At 39.6% G+C, this 17,430-nt stretch overlaps 1 protein-coding gene across 3 annotated transcripts in view; it reads right to left on the bottom strand.

Annotated features, from left to right (window-relative positions):
* Rnf144b (ring finger protein 144B) overlaps nucleotides 1–17,430 on the bottom strand; it is a 181,607-nt gene that overhangs the window by 45,145 nt on the left and 119,032 nt on the right. For all 3 annotated transcript variants that reach the window (XM_003468763.5, XM_063259939.1, XM_005003282.4), the window contains one exon: nucleotides 16,018–16,212. In XM_003468763.5, the coding sequence (XP_003468811.1) occupies nucleotides 16,018–16,179 (162 nt within the window). In that variant the 5' untranslated portion in view covers nucleotides 16,180–16,212. The remainder of the gene's footprint in view (nucleotides 1–16,017; nucleotides 16,213–17,430) is intronic.

The following is a 17,430-nucleotide window of genomic DNA, read 5'->3' as shown; positions in this document are numbered from 1 at the left end:
TCCCACCACAGAGGCTGGACCACCACACAGGACATCAGAGAGGTACCAAATAACCGAAAATGAGAAATCCTAAGCCAATCAATAAGCCATAAGTATAGTTAAACAGACACGTAAACACAGTTCTCATCCTTCAGCTTGTGTCATTTCAGAAGTGTTTCCTGCCTCACCTCCTGTCTGCCAGGACACCCAGCCCATCTGTTCTGACAGCTCCCTGGGGCCAGCTAGCCCTGCACTTTTCACATCGAATGCAAGAGCGCATTCTTGGAAACCCATGAGTTCATGGCAAGCTTCTCCCATTTTATGTTTTCTCAGTAACCTTAATAAAAGCGGGCTCTGTGACATGTCAAGAAACTCCTTATTTCCACCCACTTTCAGTCCTCTCACTTGTGTTTATGGTGGCATGTGTTGTACTCCTGCTCTGCACAAGCAGATCTTGAGCTTTGTTACAAGCAGATGTAAAACCAATGGAAGAATCTAGAAAGCTGTACAAATCAAAAAGTTTAGTAAAGCAGAAAGGAAAAAGTGGCAGGGTCACTGAATAGCCGCTCACTCACGGGACACTCCAAACTCAGAGCCTACTGTAAACAGCGATTTAGCTAAAGCCAAGCATCACCTGTCCCATTAATGTTCTCGTAAATTTTATGGTCTGTGACTTTAGCCAATATTCGACTTGCACAATTATACCTGTGCTCCTGTTTAAAGGACACAAACCTTAACGTGCCTATACTTGGAGTTATGTTTGTATATGTTTTAATAAGACTCTAATAAAATAATTTAAAAATAGCTGAGTATTGAGGTTCTAATTATTTTGTCTTTCAAAACAAAGCCACATATGTCCCTCAAAAGGGACACAGTGATTCTCAATGCCAGGGAGGCTGGGGCCATTCCATTTCCCATGAGCACAATCAGAATATCACACTATACACAGGGAATTTTACAAACTATACAATTGCCTTCCATTTTCCTAGTTCCTCAGAAGACTTGGCATTTTCCTCCCCACTTACTGATCTTCCTATCACCACTTTAGGTAACACAAGATGCTAATCCTAGGAGTCTGTTGTACATATAAACAGTATAGGGTTGGCATGCTGCATTGTAGGAGTCTATGAATTTGCCTATCTTTCTAATAGCCCAGGAGTTTCATTCCTTTGTAAAAATATCAACTGTCCCACCATCATTTAAAAAAAAAAAAACATAAAAAACTCTCTTCTGTCCTCCTTGAATTGTCTTAGCATCCCTGTTGAAAACCAACAAAAATAAATATGAGGATTTCTATTTTACTGATCTGTGTGTCAGTCCTCATGACAAAATAACCTTATTTTAATTTCTGTGGCTCTATAGTAAGTTCTGAAATCAGGGAATTCTCCAACTTTGTACTTTTTCAAGAATGTTTTTAGTCTCAAATTTGTATGTGAGGCTGCGCAAGGAATGTGCGCACCAGGGAGAGAAAAGTCAGCATCTCCCGAGAATTGGCCATGCTGGCACTCAGAGGACCAACCAAGATATCAACCAGCCAGTCTTCCTAGTAAGCTGCGCAAGCTGTGAGTACTCCAGGGAGAAAAAAGTCAAATAGCACCTCCCCTAAGCCTGGTACAAGGGCTGAGAATCAAACACCGTCCATATCCCACCCACCCCCATCCTGCAAGCAAATGGATGGTTCCAAGGTCAGCCTGAGTCGATAGCAACTAAGGCATATAAAACAACTAAATGCTTGTATTTTTTGGTTGATAATGTAGGTTGGGACCAGCAGTCTGAGCACCTCTTGGGAGGATGATAGTATGCAATATAGCATATACGGGGATTCCCTTCTATCTTGTCTTTGAACTCAAATAGTTTTCACTGTTTTGCTCTATTCTGATTAATTGTTTTGCTTTATTTGATATTATGTTTTGATTCATTTTATAGTGTTTTGTCTTTGGTTTGATTTTGCTATACCTGATGGAATGGACCACTATTGTGAAGATAACAAGATATACTATGGAAGCTATTATTGTTTTCCTGGCATTCTGCTTTGAAGTTCTGTACCAGTTCTGCAGCATTGTTTTGATTGGCTTTGTCCTGTCTTGTTTTGTTGGCTTTTATTATCTTTAAAATAAAAAAAAATTTTTTAAAAACCCATTTCTATCTGAATTAAGGATGAGCTTTTACAAAGACAGTTAAGCTTTTTATAGGGAGTCTGCTTGACATACAAATACATTTGGCAAGTAAAATATTCATTTTAGGCAAAAAATATTCATTTTGGGCAAATATTCATTTGCCCAAACATAAACATGGAATGTCTTTCCAGTTATTTAATTTTTAATTTTCTTTTAATAATGCATTACAGCTTTCAGAATATGTTTTATACTTTTGTCAAGTTTATTCCTAAGTATGTTATTCTTTTTGAAGCTATTATAAAAGGAAACATTTTAATTCCATATCATTCCTAAAAATACTATTGATTTTTGTATATTGATCTTGTATTCTATACCCTTAATAATCCAGTATCAGTATTTTTAAACTTGTGAACTGATTCTAATGTGACACCAAGTCTGAGAAACAATAGTGCAGTGCCATCCATATCCTCAAATCTAGTCAGAGAAATAATACTGTATTATGCCCATCATTACTACTTGTAAGTCATTTTATAAGTTGACCAACATGAACTCCAGAAGAAGAAAGGATTCCTTTGTAACCCATGCCATCACAGAAACTACATGCATTCAACGGGCTTCAGAAAAAAAAAAAATAGTAAAAGAAATTACATATGCAAATTTTAAAACTCTGATTGAGTCTTCAAATACTTTAACTCAAAATAGTGCTGCAATTTTTTTTAAAAGGTGCAAAGGTCTACCTCGTAATCTTGAGAACAGTCATTCAATATGGGAGATTAAATCTGGACTCCAAGCAAAAGTACCTCCAGTTCCCACCAAGCAAGAGTGCTCAAACACTTCTATCTTTATCTCAAGTGATCATGAAACACCTAAATTGGAAACTCAGTGACAGAAATAGCTCTAGAAGAAATTCATTGGAAATGCTGTAGCCTGATCCATCTCTCACAATGAAGCAATTAAATCTGCTAAACTGGAAGAACATTCCAACAGGAACAGTGAACAGATACTGAAAGAAAGAAACAAAACCCCACATTAATGGAGTCAAGAGTAGAAAGATCTGCTTCCAACATAAGAAATTTAATAACTCTCCCACTGAGCTTTCAGAGGCTTTTCCTTTTGTCCCACCTGAGCTGCCTTTCTTAGCAGAGACAGCCAGCAATTCTTACATCCTGAAAAGATTCATCTGGGCCAGGTGCTACCTTATGACACAGTATACCCAGAAAAGCAACGGAGGACTCCAGGAGAAAGAAAACAAGAAGCCTTGCCAAGTTTGCACCCTTCCATTTCCTCCAAAGAAACATGACCCCTCAGAACTGCAAGCTGTAGCTGGCACCAAAGCTCCAGCAGACAAGCCCAACTCCAGCAGTGAGAAAAAGCACACCCCAGAGTCAGCACAGGCAGATTCCACATTGTTTCCTCCCTCCTCCTCCCCCGCCCTCCTCCTCCCCCCCCCCTCCTCCTGTGAGTCCCTACTTGAACTCTCAGGAGTACCCTGAAGCACTCAGAATGCACAGACCATAAGGTCTTCTCAAAACCGACATTAATGGAGTCAAGAAATTCCTTCAGTAAAGATGTAGAGTTATGCAAGTTATTTGAATAAAATATAACCAAAGCCATCTAAGTAAATAAATGAAGTATATTCTACCAAATTCAGACTAAATATGCAAATTATACCATGCAAAGGCTAGCATAAGTGGGAAGACAGATACATGATCAAACAAACACAGTATGTACCTGAAAACTACCTCACTTGACCTTCACAACTTTAGAGACCAACATTATCCCTGTTTATATAAAGCAATAGAGTAGCTCACCCTTGATTCCCATGACTAATACATACATCAATGGAGAGTTAAACCAGATCTAATTGAAACACAAACATTGCTTATTTCCCACTATATCATGATGGCTTCACGTTGTCAGAACTAAAATATGAGAAAATACTGGAATATTTACAATTCTTTTCTTACTGAAGGTGATCAATATCATAAAACATAAGACAATCAAAGATAGGTTGAGGTTACATATTAAAACAGCCTGTAACTCACACATTATATGGGGAAAGCAGATGTGCCAGGTATAAAGTGTTTTTTCCAGCTGCAGTGATCATTCTGAGCTCAGCACACACACACACCAGTTACCCTCAGCAAGCAAGAATCACTTGGGAACAGCTGAGATCTTTTTGAGAAGCCAGTGACTTCTACAAAGCCAGTGTGTGGAAGGAGCAGAACACCAGTGTGTGACAGAAGGCCCAGATTGAACCATAACTTTAATTCAATACCTGAAAATCTGCTGGGTGTGCTGAGAGCTTCCTGTTGTGTAAACCAGACCTCAGGATCTGTTGGGCTTGGCGTCCTCAGTTAACTTCACACAGATGAAAGTCTGTGTGACTGTCACACAGATGAAAGTTCACAGCATATCATTCAATCTCCTTCAACTGAGGTTATGGGCAGTGACCACGCAATGAGATTGCACACCCTCTATTTCCTGGAAAACACTCTGGGCCTGTTTTGGTCAGTTACTCTTTATCTCTGCTTTGCACAGACTGAAATGTCGCATATGTTAAAGGAGGAGGTAGCTGTCAGCCTGGCATCATACAGGCCATCCTCAAGCTTTAGAAACTGCAAGTGGGATCATAAAAACTGAATATGGACCTTCACCTTTTTTATGCTAACAAAATCTAGGGAAGACATACGATGTGCTAGACCTCTTTCACAGGTGGTTATTATTGCATCCAAACAACACCGTGATCTACGAATTAACAGCACGGATCTTGGACAAGTTACTTAACTCTGTCTGCATTGGTAAGCTGAAATGTAACAATAAATGAAAACAGAAATATCAGTAGATTGGCATGACATAATTACAAGGCCAATATTCAGATGCCCTTGCTTTTCCTTCTTCCTTGATTTCATTTTTACAGATGAGTAAACTGAAGTTCAAAGAGATTAACTAAACACCCTAGTTTCACAGTGAATAACACACACACTCCAAGAGTCCAGACTAAAGGGCCTCCTTACTGGAGGCTGGGAGCGAGTCAAGCCATAGGCCTTTCGCTTAACACCATTATTTATTATTTATTACCTAACGAATTTACTATTTTATTTAACAGTTATTTCCGTGGAAAAGAGGCACCAACTTTGTCCTAATTCCAAGAGCTCATAGCCTTACTTGGAATCCAACAACATGGGCCTTGCATAACTATTCTTTGATGAACTGAACTGTTCAGAAAATTGAATTTGCTGGTTAACTCACAACATTTTTGGTTCCAACTCACATAAATTTTAAAATTTCCCTTTTCCACTTAATGACATCTTGTCACTGAACATAAACATTTTGGTTATATATGTCTTAGAACCACTAGAATAAATATTATTTTTTTCATTTTTTTGTCACCTCCATAAAATAGATGTAGACTGTTTTCTTTTGAGTTGACAATATGGTGAATACCAGTTTATAAAATCAGCCAAAACTACCAGCCCTGAACATATCATATATTCTTTTAAAGATAGATCATGAAATGCACCTATTTTGCTACAACCTGCTTCCTCTTTTAAAACAAGGAAGAATGGATTAAGTAGTGAAATGTATTCTTTCCACGCATAAGATTAGAGAAAGTGAAAAGTTTGAGAATACGAGTGTCGAAGAGGAAGCCTTCCTAACTACGGCATGGTCTGTTAAACTGACATAAAAGTTGGGAAAGTCACTTGGCTACAAATAATCCTGTAAAATGTACTTATCTTTTCTTAGGTAAATCTCCTTCTAAAGCTTTATCCTAGGGAGAGATAGCTTTACATTTACATAAGTACAGGGATTTCCATTTATAATAACAAACACTGAAAACTACCTTAAAATCCATTATTAGGAGGGTCTTACTTAAGTAAATCTGGACACAGCCATCGCATTGGAAGCTATGTATCATTTATAAATAAGGTAGAACTATATACTATTACATGGAAACATGTCCACAATACACTAGGTTAAACCCATAAAATTAAAGTTAAATAAAAGTATCTATAAATAAAGATCTCATTACTCTATTGAGTGAAGTGTATAAATACATATTCTTACATATGTTTATATTTTTATTTACAGAGAAGGAAAGAGCCTGGAAGGGAGGGGAGGCAATGTAGTCATACACTCAATATTTTTTTGAAGTTTTTGTTTAATTTTATTTTTATTGGGGGAGGTATCAAACTTGCAACCTTACATTTGCCAGGCAGGCGCTTATACTGCTTAGCTATATCACCAGACTTAATTTTCTTTTAAAACCAGTATTAGGGCACACACTTATAACCTCAGCACTCAGGAGGCTGAGGCAAGAGGATCACCATGAATCTGAGGCCAACCTGGGCTACATAGTGAGTCCAGATCAGCCTGAATGACATAGTGAGACCCTGTCTCCAAAAAAAGTAAATAAGTAAAATAAAATAAAATAAAATAAAACCAGAACTTTAAAATTCACAAATAAAAATTAATTTCTAGTTTAAAAGGAAGACAGCTGGAAAAATGAGTATGCAAGAGAGGAAGAAGGAACTGAGGTTCTGCTATATTTCCAATTAAATTCTTGACATCAGTCAGTGTACACGAAATTGGTCCCCAAAAGCTCTGCATTTAGCTGAAGTGCCATCTGAGACTGACAGGCATTCTGAGTTGGCAGGTGAAGGGACAATCAGCATGTCCTTCCCATGGCTGTTGGTTCCATGGTTCTACAAAAAGATGAACAGAAGAAGTAAAATCCTGTACCCCACCCCTGTATTACTTCAACTATGTAGAAATAGTTGCAGTTAGCTGGAACAGCTCTCTGATGGTGATACAAATAGCCTGCCTACATCCAATATGGCTGTAAGTTGGCAAGTCAGTGAAGTATTGGCTTAGAGGACCAAGTGGGCTTCAAAACACGGATGCCAATTCAAAAAAAAACCTATTATGTTAGGAATAAATCACTACGGCGTATCAGCTCCATGATGCTGACAACGGGGAGATTTCTTTTTGTATGTATGTGGCACAGGGATCAAGTCCATGGGCACTCGGCCACTAATCTACACCCCAGCCTTTTCCTTCTCTTTTTTTCTTTCTCCTTCTTTATTTCTTTGTTCCTTCGGTACTGTCCCTCTTCCTACTTTCCTGTCTGTCTTTATCTTTATTCTTTACTTTCTTTCTTTCTTTCTTTCTATTTTTCAGACAGGATCTTGCTAAGTTGCCCAGGCAAGACTTAAATTTCTGATCCTCCTGCCTCAGCCTCCCAAAGTACCAAAAAACTATAGACATGCACCATTGTGCCTGGGTAAAAATAGGGACATCTTTTAATGCTCAATTTGGATCATTAAACAGACAAAAAATGTATCAAAATAATTATGTCCTGTAGGGATTAAGTGACCAATATGTACTAACTGCTGTTACTGTGACAACAGTGTAGCCAGCAGTGCCTAATTGCCTTCCTAAATATCTGCCTTCAATAAGCTTGAATTCTAGGTGGAAAGGTAAACTGGACCTATCCCAGATGAAATAAGATCTTGCTCACTAGATTATGGGATATAACTGTAGAGGGCAAATGTATATTAATACAGTGATTAATAAGTTGAATTATACATAACCCTCAACAAACTGAAATCTCCGTAGGAAAGTGGGCTGGCTGGTAGAAGTAACTGATGGTTCTCAGAAGCAGAACTATGATGGGAGAACAAGCCTCATGAACTGCTTTAGCAGTGGTCCAGTGTTCCAAGCCACGCATTCGGCTGAGGGATGTACAAGAAACGATTTGCTCAGAGTTGCAGAGTGATAGATGGAATTGGAACCAGAGCCAGGCCTGACTTACTGTGAAGACTGAGTCAGGACAGCTCGCTCACTGCTTCCCACCCTGGACTGGGCACTCCAGAGAGATTTTTCACCGGGAATCTAATCCTTACTTTAACTCTAACAAAAAGATAAACTTAATTATTCAATAATTGAATGGCCAAGAAAACCCCTCCAATGAGCACACTAAACCTAGGTGACTACAATATCTTAGCTGTAGTTCAGGATCTGTGCTGAGTGCTTTATCTAGATTATTTATTGTTATATTCTCTATAATGCTGTGAGATGATTTATTAGCTTCCTTATACTAAAGAAAACAAAGATTTAGAATGCCCAAAGAGTTGACAGCTATCATCTGCTGGTCTAAATCACTTGCATTTATAGCTTGGATTATCAGATTTGTCTTCTAACTAGTGTTGGTTTTCACCTGGTCTCTGAGTTTACTGGTAAGAGATACTGTGATGTTAATGTCCTGTGTCAATGTGACCGATTGGGGGGGTGCTCCCAGATATTTGGTTGAACATTATTTCTGAGTGTTTCTGGATGAAGTTAACCTTTGAATCAGAAGACTGAGAAAAGTAGATGGCCCTCCTGAATGTGGCTGGGCGGCATCATCCAATCCACTGAAAATAGAACAAAAAAGGAGAAGAGGGGAGAATTTACCCTCTTGCCTGAGGGCTTTTCCCACACTGGGACACATACCATCAGCCTCCTGATTCTGAGGCCTTTGGACTCAAACTGGGACCTGTGTCACCAGTTCCCCTAGGTTTAAGCCTTCCCTTCAGCCTGCAGAACAAGAGACTTAGCATCCATAGTTGCAGGTACAGTTCCTTGAGAGCTTGTTTGGAAGTTCCAGCAGAGAACTGGAGCTACTGGCATACCCCTGTCCAAGGAGATGGTCCTCCTCCAACAGGGGTGGTGGTCATCTGCCTTGCTCAAGAGCACAGATTCAGGCCAAGGGTCACCCAGGGAGTAGTGAGGGAGGGTGGGGACACTTGCTCAGCCAGCCAGATGAGCCTGATCAACCCTGGCGATCAATAGGGTATCAGAGGTTGGAGCCAGATTACCCTCACATCCACAGGAGCCAATTCCTAACAAATCTATCTGCATATGTGTTTCTATTCTCTCCAACTGCCTTCCTACAAGGACATACATGCGCACGCATACACACACACACACACTTCTCCAGCCATACTGCTTGCTGTGCTACTATATACCTAGCAGGGTTTGTGACTTCTATACTGCCTCCCTCTGTCTAAAAATCTTTTCTCCCAGATAGTTCTCTGATTTACTCCTGTTTTCCTTCAAGGCCCTGCCCAAATGCTACCTAACAGTGAGACTTCCCTGACTATCTAACACAGAGTTGAAACCCCATCCCGCTCTGCACTCACTGCCTTCCCATCCTGCTTCATGATTTGAGAGGTGTTATTATAATCTGACTTGTCTTTTTATTTGCTAGCATCTGCATCATGCACTAAAAGTTGAGATATTTGAAACCACGCCTTGACCCAATGGTTTGCCATTACATTCTAACCATCAGAATTATGCATGACACATAAATGTTTGTTGAATAAATGAAGCCTGGACTACTGGACATGGGACCCATTCTCTTAAGTGCCAAGCCATGCTGGCATCCAGAACAAGGACTTCTTTCATTGGGTGAGAGAGGGAGGGGACGAGAAGACCCAAGGCTCCTTCCAAGTCAAGAACTGCAATGCTGCAACAAAGCCATTAAGGCTTTGACAGTATGGTTTTCTTTCGCTGCTCTTTCCTACTGGCCACATTTCACTATTTTCCACTAGTAAGTGGTGAGCATTAGGTGTGGATGAGATCATAGGTCCAGGAAGCCAGCTCCTCCTTGAAATCATCACTAATCCATTTTTCATGCTGTTACTATTTGCTTTTATTCCTCAGATGCCGTCTGACCCATCTGTAGCTCAGTTGTCAAGGGAAAAATAAACCACTGAAATTGGCATTTTAAACCAGTGACTTAACTGATAAATACAAAAGCTATTCTATGGTTTTCATTAATACTTTAACAGATACAGTGAGTATATAGAAGTCATTTCATAAAGACAAAGTCATTGACTTAACCATTGACCACCTAAAGAAAAAATAGGAAAAAACATAAAACTAACCTTGTAAGCTGAATATTTTAGACCAAAAACTTACAGGATAATAGTGCTTCCTTCCATCTCATAGTAATAGAAGACATGGTAAACTGGAAAGCTGGAGACTTCAAATTTTGCAGGTCACATGACCAGAAAAAGGGACAGAAAACAATTCTATGACATTAACCTGGAATAAGATGCCCCATTATCTCTTCCAGTTCCAGAGAATTCTCAGTAAAAGGTACTTAAAATGATATTCCTGTATTAAAAACTCAAAATATAAATAAAGAGAAAAACAAAGGAGAGATAATGGGAAGCAGGAAATAATACACATTCCCCAAAACAAACGTAATTAGCATGGGGCACAAACATATACTAATAAAAATGATACTAAACTAACTTATCAAGCCAACAAATTATTATATTCTAACTGGGGACAAGGAGCTCTGACACAAATGGCAACTTGAAATACTTTTCCATCTGAGGCTCTTACATCCGTCAAAAATGTGCTCCTTGATTCACACTCAAAGTCATAGTATTTTGTTTTTCCTGACCTACTTTTGGAACTTCAGTTTAAAAGTCCAGCTGTCAGCCACAGTTTGGAGAAATCCAACACAGAAATATTCTCATTCTCTCTTTCTCTTTCTCTCTCTCTCTCTCTCTCTCTCTCTCTCTCTCTCTCTCTCTGCGTGTGTCTTTCTATTTCTATGACTGTCTCTGTCTCTCTCTCTCTTCCTCTCTCTTGCCTTTTAAATTGTTAGTCTATGGATGTGTCCACATATATAACCATCTTTTTATAAAAGGTTAATGAGGAAGCCAATCAAATAAAGGCAAATCTTTATAGGCTTTCCTTGTTCTACAACATTTTTTAAAAGACAAAACAGCTTAGTATAAAATGAATCCTGGGAAGGAACAGAATGATGATATTGCCATCCTACTATGGGCTTGGTACTATGCCGGATGCTTTATTGAAATTCTCATTGATGTTTCTTACAAGACCCCAAGATAGGCATTATCAACTTCTCTCTCCCCCCGTCTTACCCATGAGAAAACTAAAGGCAAAGAACCTGCCCAAAATCACACACCATTAAATGGCAAAGTCTGAACTTGAGCCCGGGTCTTGCTGTATGGGTGCTCTTTACTGCTGTTCTGTATTTCAAGGGAGGTGGAGGTGGGAAGGGCAAAATGACAGTTCTTTCCTTAATACAGTGACACCAGTTAAAAGCCAGGAAAGAACCACGGCTGGTTCCTTCTCCCAGGGTTACAACCAGGCCCTGTGCACACGTACATGTGCATGTATGCACGCACATACACGTCAGACCTTTGCTAGTTGCTAATGTCTCCCAGGCCATCTGTGGATTTTTCTTAAAAGTCACCCAACAGGCCTCAGGGAAAGTAGGGCTTGGTCTGAAATCTTTTGTATTTCTCACTTTTTAAACAGCGGAAAATCCATTTGGCCCAGAGAAACGAATAGTAAAAGGAGTTCTAACTACCTCAAGCCAGTAAAATGTAATGGAAAAAAAGGCAAGAATATGACTGGACTTTATTTTCCTTTCTCTCGGCACATCCTGTCTTTAATCTGAAAGGTAAATAAGCCTTGCCCAACATACCAACTCTTTTCAGGTGAAATTATCTAGGTTACAGAAACATACAAAACTGTGTTTTCAATATTCCTTAGGTCATGGCTGTCAGAAATAGTATCCAAAATAAATCAGAGGCAAATATTGCCCACAGGACTGCAAATCCACAGATCTCACTAGTTGGATAACCGATTTTTGTGAACTTTTTTTCTTTCAGAATAAAAATTGTCTAACATTATCTGAAAGCTGCAAAGGGCAGAAAAGAAAAGTTTGAATATTTATATTTAGATTATTTGAATGAGAAGAGACAGACAGAGACTTTTTGCTAACCTTGAGATGTTTTAACAACTTCAGGACACAAATGATCATGCAATACCTCTTTTTGCACCCCCAAAATACCAGCTTTTTTGGCTGTATAACTTACCAAATGATCTACGACTTTGCTTGTGAATAGTAAGAGCTATACCCATTTTTGTCTTGTACATTCAATGCTTTCTACCACTATATTTTCTTCTGCACAATCAGGCTGAGCAGATAGTCTAACAGAAATCCTCTTTAAAAATAAAATATCCTCTAACAAGAAATTAGATAAACTGATGGTTTATTTGAAGCAATATTCATCACATTCCTTTCTCTGGACATCATTTAAATCAAGAATTACCATCATGAAGTAAAGTAACCTTCAAAACATCAGTTATGGGCAAATCAGTTATTCTACTTAAAAAGGTGGCAATATCAAATGGAAATGTTCCAGCAGAAGTAAAGAAGGGTCCCCCAGAATTCCTCTGAAGTACCAGATTTCAGTTTCCCGAAGGCCAATTTGTATTCCATCCCCCTAAGAGTAAGAGGGCATGGCAGGTTCCAGCCAGCGTGACCACAGATCATTTCATTCATGGATCACCAGAGCTGGTGGTCCAAAGCATATGCGTGGAATGCGAGGCAGCGATTTAAAGGCCAGGGAGTGGGTAACATTCAGTTGTCAAGTTGGATCTCCTTGTCAGGCCATTCTACACTCCCAGAGTACACCATACCCCACATTTGCGGGATTGTGAAGGGCCTCAGCACATTTGTTTTGCAAAAGACAAATCAGAGGCCCATCACACAGCTGAGCTGAGCAGAACTACAACAGGAGCATAGTAACCTTGGAAACCAGAAAACGTAAAGCTCCCAGCAAAATGGCCGGGATACCCCAGAGAGAACTGAACAGAGATGGGATGTATTAAACACTTCATCCAGTTCATAGCACCCCAGTCTAGCAGAAGGGCCATTACATTTGAGCAACGGACTAGAGCAGGGATAGGGGCTAGGGAGTTCTTAACAAAGCCAGTAAAACCATCTTGAAATACCTAGGCATGAGAAGTTTTTCCCAGTCAGTAATTGGGAGAAGTCACCAAATCCTATTTTAAAATGGAAACTAGGAATTCTGGCATATCAAGAACTACCACAAATTTCTTTCCCACCTTGAAAACACAAAAGATATTTGACATCCTTAATTTGAGCTGGGAGTATTACACATATTTTACAGCTTTTTTTTTAAAGAAGAAATCAATTTCTAACCAAAAAGAAAGTAAAATTTCAGTTGCATTTCATTCTAACTGCGAATGTGTAGACACAAGTACAGTCACACAATCATAGTTTATCATTTCAGTGAGTCACAGATAGGAGCAGAGTAACAGCAGCCCAGGGAATGTTCATGTTTATAAGCACAAAAAGTTCCAAAATTGGAGAGGTACCAAAAATATCGAGCCATGTGACCCTCTGCTTTTGACTGTACCCTAACAATGAGGAAGTCTGAATCTAGATGACAGAATAATGGTATTGTACTAACTCCTACCCTCAGATTGCTAAAGGAGAAATAAGAAGCAGTTGCGTTGTTTATAACAAGGAACTGAAATCTATAGAAACGGTAATGCGTCAATGTTAACTCCGGATGAATCTGAACTAAACCTTCGCTCAAATGTTCTTTTCCCAACATGGATGTGCAAACTTGAATTCTGCACTACGAAATCTCAGAGGAAAAAAAAAATTCTGAGTCCTGTGATTTGCTTTTAAACACTAGTAACCCTCAGAGAAAAATTTCCATCCTAGTTTTCATCAAATGTTGCTTCTGACTCATTTGTTTCAAGGATTAGCAAAGATCAGGGACATTTATGAGAAAGACAGAGAAATAATCATTTGTTGAGGACAGTATTCAGAAACTGAGCCAGACCAAAGGAAACCAAGGTTGTTCTGAAATGACAAGGCCATTGCCTCACTTCCTATAAAGCAACACTTGATGGCAAGATGAGGGAGAAGAAGAAACATAAAGATGCCTCTCAGTGAACCCCATTCCTGACCACCCAAGAAAACTGCCATGTCCTCTGGGTCCCCCGACTCCCTTTGCCAGACTCTCCTTTGTCCCTTGAAACTGTATTACCCAGTATGCCATAACTTAACTATTATCTACAGCTGTGTCCTTTGTGGAATTTTCTGTGATAAATTATAAGCTCCATAGAGCAAAGATATTTTCAGGGTTTTGTTACTTTAGCCGATTGTTGTAGTCAGCGATTGTGCAGAGAACAATTAGAATCAGGACACAGAATTTATAATATTATTTTATGACGGTCGGCCAGAGTTAAAACACAAGAAAGTGCAGGAAATCTGTCCACAACACTAAAGACCTGGAATATTCAGCCAAGGACCTGGATTCCACAGCAATGTCCTGCATGAGTCCAGATGAAAACCTAGAGCCCACGACAGTGCCTCCCACGAGTCCAACTGGAGGTCTAGAGCCCAAAAGAAGGACTCACGCCAGTCTCTTTTATGGATCCATGTTGGGAAGGCCCAAAGGTCAGTGGTGGAAGCCAGAGAGTCTGTGCCAGGAGCTGTGCTGATAGGCTGAGGGTTCTACACTGGAGCCGAGAAGTCACACTCATAATAAAGAGCCAGGGCTGTCCTGAAAAGTATCACAGCCATCCTTAGTGACACAGAGGTTCTGAGCTCCTCTGACAATAAGAACAGCCAAGTACATGCCAGAAAGCTAGCGTGACAAGTTTGTCCTGGAGATTAAGCAGCACACCTCGGGGGCTGGGGATTTAGCTCAGCGGCATAAGCGCCTGCCTTGCAAGCAGGCAGTCGTGAGTTCGATCCCTGGTACCGATAAAAAGACAAAAAAAAAAAAAAAAAAAAAAAAAAGCAGCACACCTCTTCCCCTCCAGAGCCAGGAAGCGATGCTCAATGTAAGGACCAGAGATCCCCCAAAGTGAACTACAACCACTCTCACCAACAAGGTCCTAAACTTCCTCCAATGACAAAGGTCAAACTCATACTGGGGATGCTCATGACGAGCTCCTCCAGGAAAACCAATGGCTCAAACAGCAACACTTAGAGAACCCCACAATGCCTACCTTCTCCTTCTCCATGTCTCTATGCTGGCAACTTTCCTCAGGTGGAACATCTATGCTCAGCACCATGCTGATTGAATTCAGCTGGTGTTAAGTTGACCGCTAGTTTTTAATCCATAAACACTGATAAATCCTGGTGCCTGCAACATGGTTGCTGCTCAGCAAGTGTATACTGAAGGAGCAGACAATACTACCCCTTGCCATCTCTAAGTCCTATAGGAATTCATCAGCCTGTCTTCTAATATTCATATCTTGGACACCAACCTTCAAGGAAACTCATAATAAGGGTCACAGGCCTAACACCAGGCATCACACTAAAAGAGACAAGTTCACCCCAGGAGATCTATGATCTGTGAGGCTCTTTTTTTTTTTCCACTTTCTATGTTTTATTAGTATGTGAAGTTCTTTTTATCACATGGAACAAAAAGCATTCACCATATTGTGGAAATTGTGCAAAAAGAGAATTGACAAACAGAAACAACTGTATATTGTGTGCTTCATAGGAGATCAGTAGGAATAGGGAAGAAAATCCAGTAGTTTCATGACTCAAAAATAGAAAGGTTCTTAGACATGGTAGTTAACTAAAACATTAAATGCTCTGGATTTTACTCTTTAGCTAGAACCTTAAAAATGAAAGGTGCAAGTCAGGCATGATGGCACATGCCTATAATCCCAGCACCTGGGAGGCTGAGGCAGGAAGATCATTGTAAGTTTGAGACCAGCCTGGGCTACAAAGTGAGCTCAAGGCCAGCCTGAACTGCATAGTGAGACCCTGTCTCAAAAAGACAAAAACAAACAAACAAAACTAGAAAGGTGCTATTTACTCTCTCAATAATTAAATTTCATATATATATTATACTAACTGCAGAACCAGTCAACGTTGGATTTGCTATTCAAGATGCTATTTGAAAGTGATCCAAAAATAGGACTGATTTCAAACCAGGATCACATTGCAGCAAACCTTGGCTTCTCAATCAGCCATAGACAAGTATCCTGTGCTTTCACAATTTTCGCTTTGTACTTTTTCATAATGAATGCATCAAGGAAAACTTACAGCTGTGCAAAAGATGCATTGGCATTCCTGGAGTGTGGTCATCTTGTCCAGAGACTGTTCACACAAGCAGAGTTTGCAAGTGATGAGGGGGGCAGGAGCCAGGTCTCCAGGTGTTGGGTTTTCAGTCATGGTGAGACAGTAGAGGCCGCCAACAGAGCCCATCAGCCTGTCTTCAGCCTTCCTCAGTCTCGACCCCTACAGAAAAGTCCAAGGCAGAAAACATGCAGTTATAGTTTGACTAACACATCTGGGAAATAGCTGAGCAAATCAACACTGGCAAAGATTTTAAAAGTACAGCTGATGCATTTCTGAGACCCATGAGCTGGAGAGTTTGCTGTCTTGGCAAAGTATTCCTGCAGTCCTGAAATTTATGCTGACTTCACCTCATGGTCCTGATTTATATCACCTGGGCTGTGGGAATTTTAAAAACACTACAGGTAGGGGACAGGAGAGATTGGTCAAGGGTATAGTTTCAATTGGACAGGAAGAATGAATTTGGGAGAGCATGGTGATGATAGCTGTGACAATATATACTTGAAAACTACTGAGGGCAGATTTTAAAAATTCTCATCACAAAAAATAAAAGTATGTAAAGTGATATGTTAATTAGCTTTATTAACTCACTTTACATGTATACACAGAATATCAAAATACCACATAGGATACTATAAACAATTTTTATTTATCAATTATATCTCAATAAAGTTGGCAGCGAGTGGAAGGAATCACAACTATAAACAAACACCATTTACAAGTTGTATCACTACCAACCAATTTAACAAATCCAAAAATACATAAAAAAATATGGTGGCACTCAAAAAGTTGCAAAAAGTTACCATATAATCCAATAATTCTACTTCTGGATATGTGTGCTGAACTGAAAAGTGAGGTCTCAAGGAGATATTTGTATATCTGTGTTCATGACAGCCAAAAGGTAAAAGCAACCCCAGTAGATGAATAAACAAAATGTAGTCTTTGCATGCCATGAAATACTATTTAGCTTTAAAAAGAAATCAAATTCTGACACAGGCTATAACCTGGATGAACCTTGAAAACATTGTGATTAGCAAAAGAAATCAGAGAGGAAAGGACAGTTGCTAGGCTGGGCATGAAGGTGTAATCCCAGCACTCAGGAGGCTGAGGCAGGAGGATTGCCATGAGTTGAAGGCCAGTCTGGACTACAAAGTGAGACTCTGTCTAAAAAAGAAAGGAAAGGAAAAAGAAAGTAAAGGACAACTGCTAAATTATTCCACTCACGTGCAGTACTTAGAGCTGTCAAAGTTATAGAAAGGAAAAGTAGGTCAGAAGAGGTTACCAGGGCAGGAGGACACGGGAAGTTATTGTTTAATAGATACAAAGTTTCTGCTTTGGATGATGAAAAAGGCTGTAAATGAATACAGTTGATAGCCACAC

The sequence above is a fragment of the Cavia porcellus genome, unplaced genomic scaffold, assembly GCF_034190915.1.
Source record: "Cavia porcellus strain 051 isolate PalLab524CR breed Dunkin Hartley unplaced genomic scaffold, mCavPor4.1 scaffold_13, whole genome shotgun sequence".
NCBI classification, from domain to species: domain Eukaryota; kingdom Metazoa; phylum Chordata; class Mammalia; order Rodentia; family Caviidae; genus Cavia; species Cavia porcellus.
This window is presented reverse-complemented; position numbering and strand designations above follow the sequence as displayed.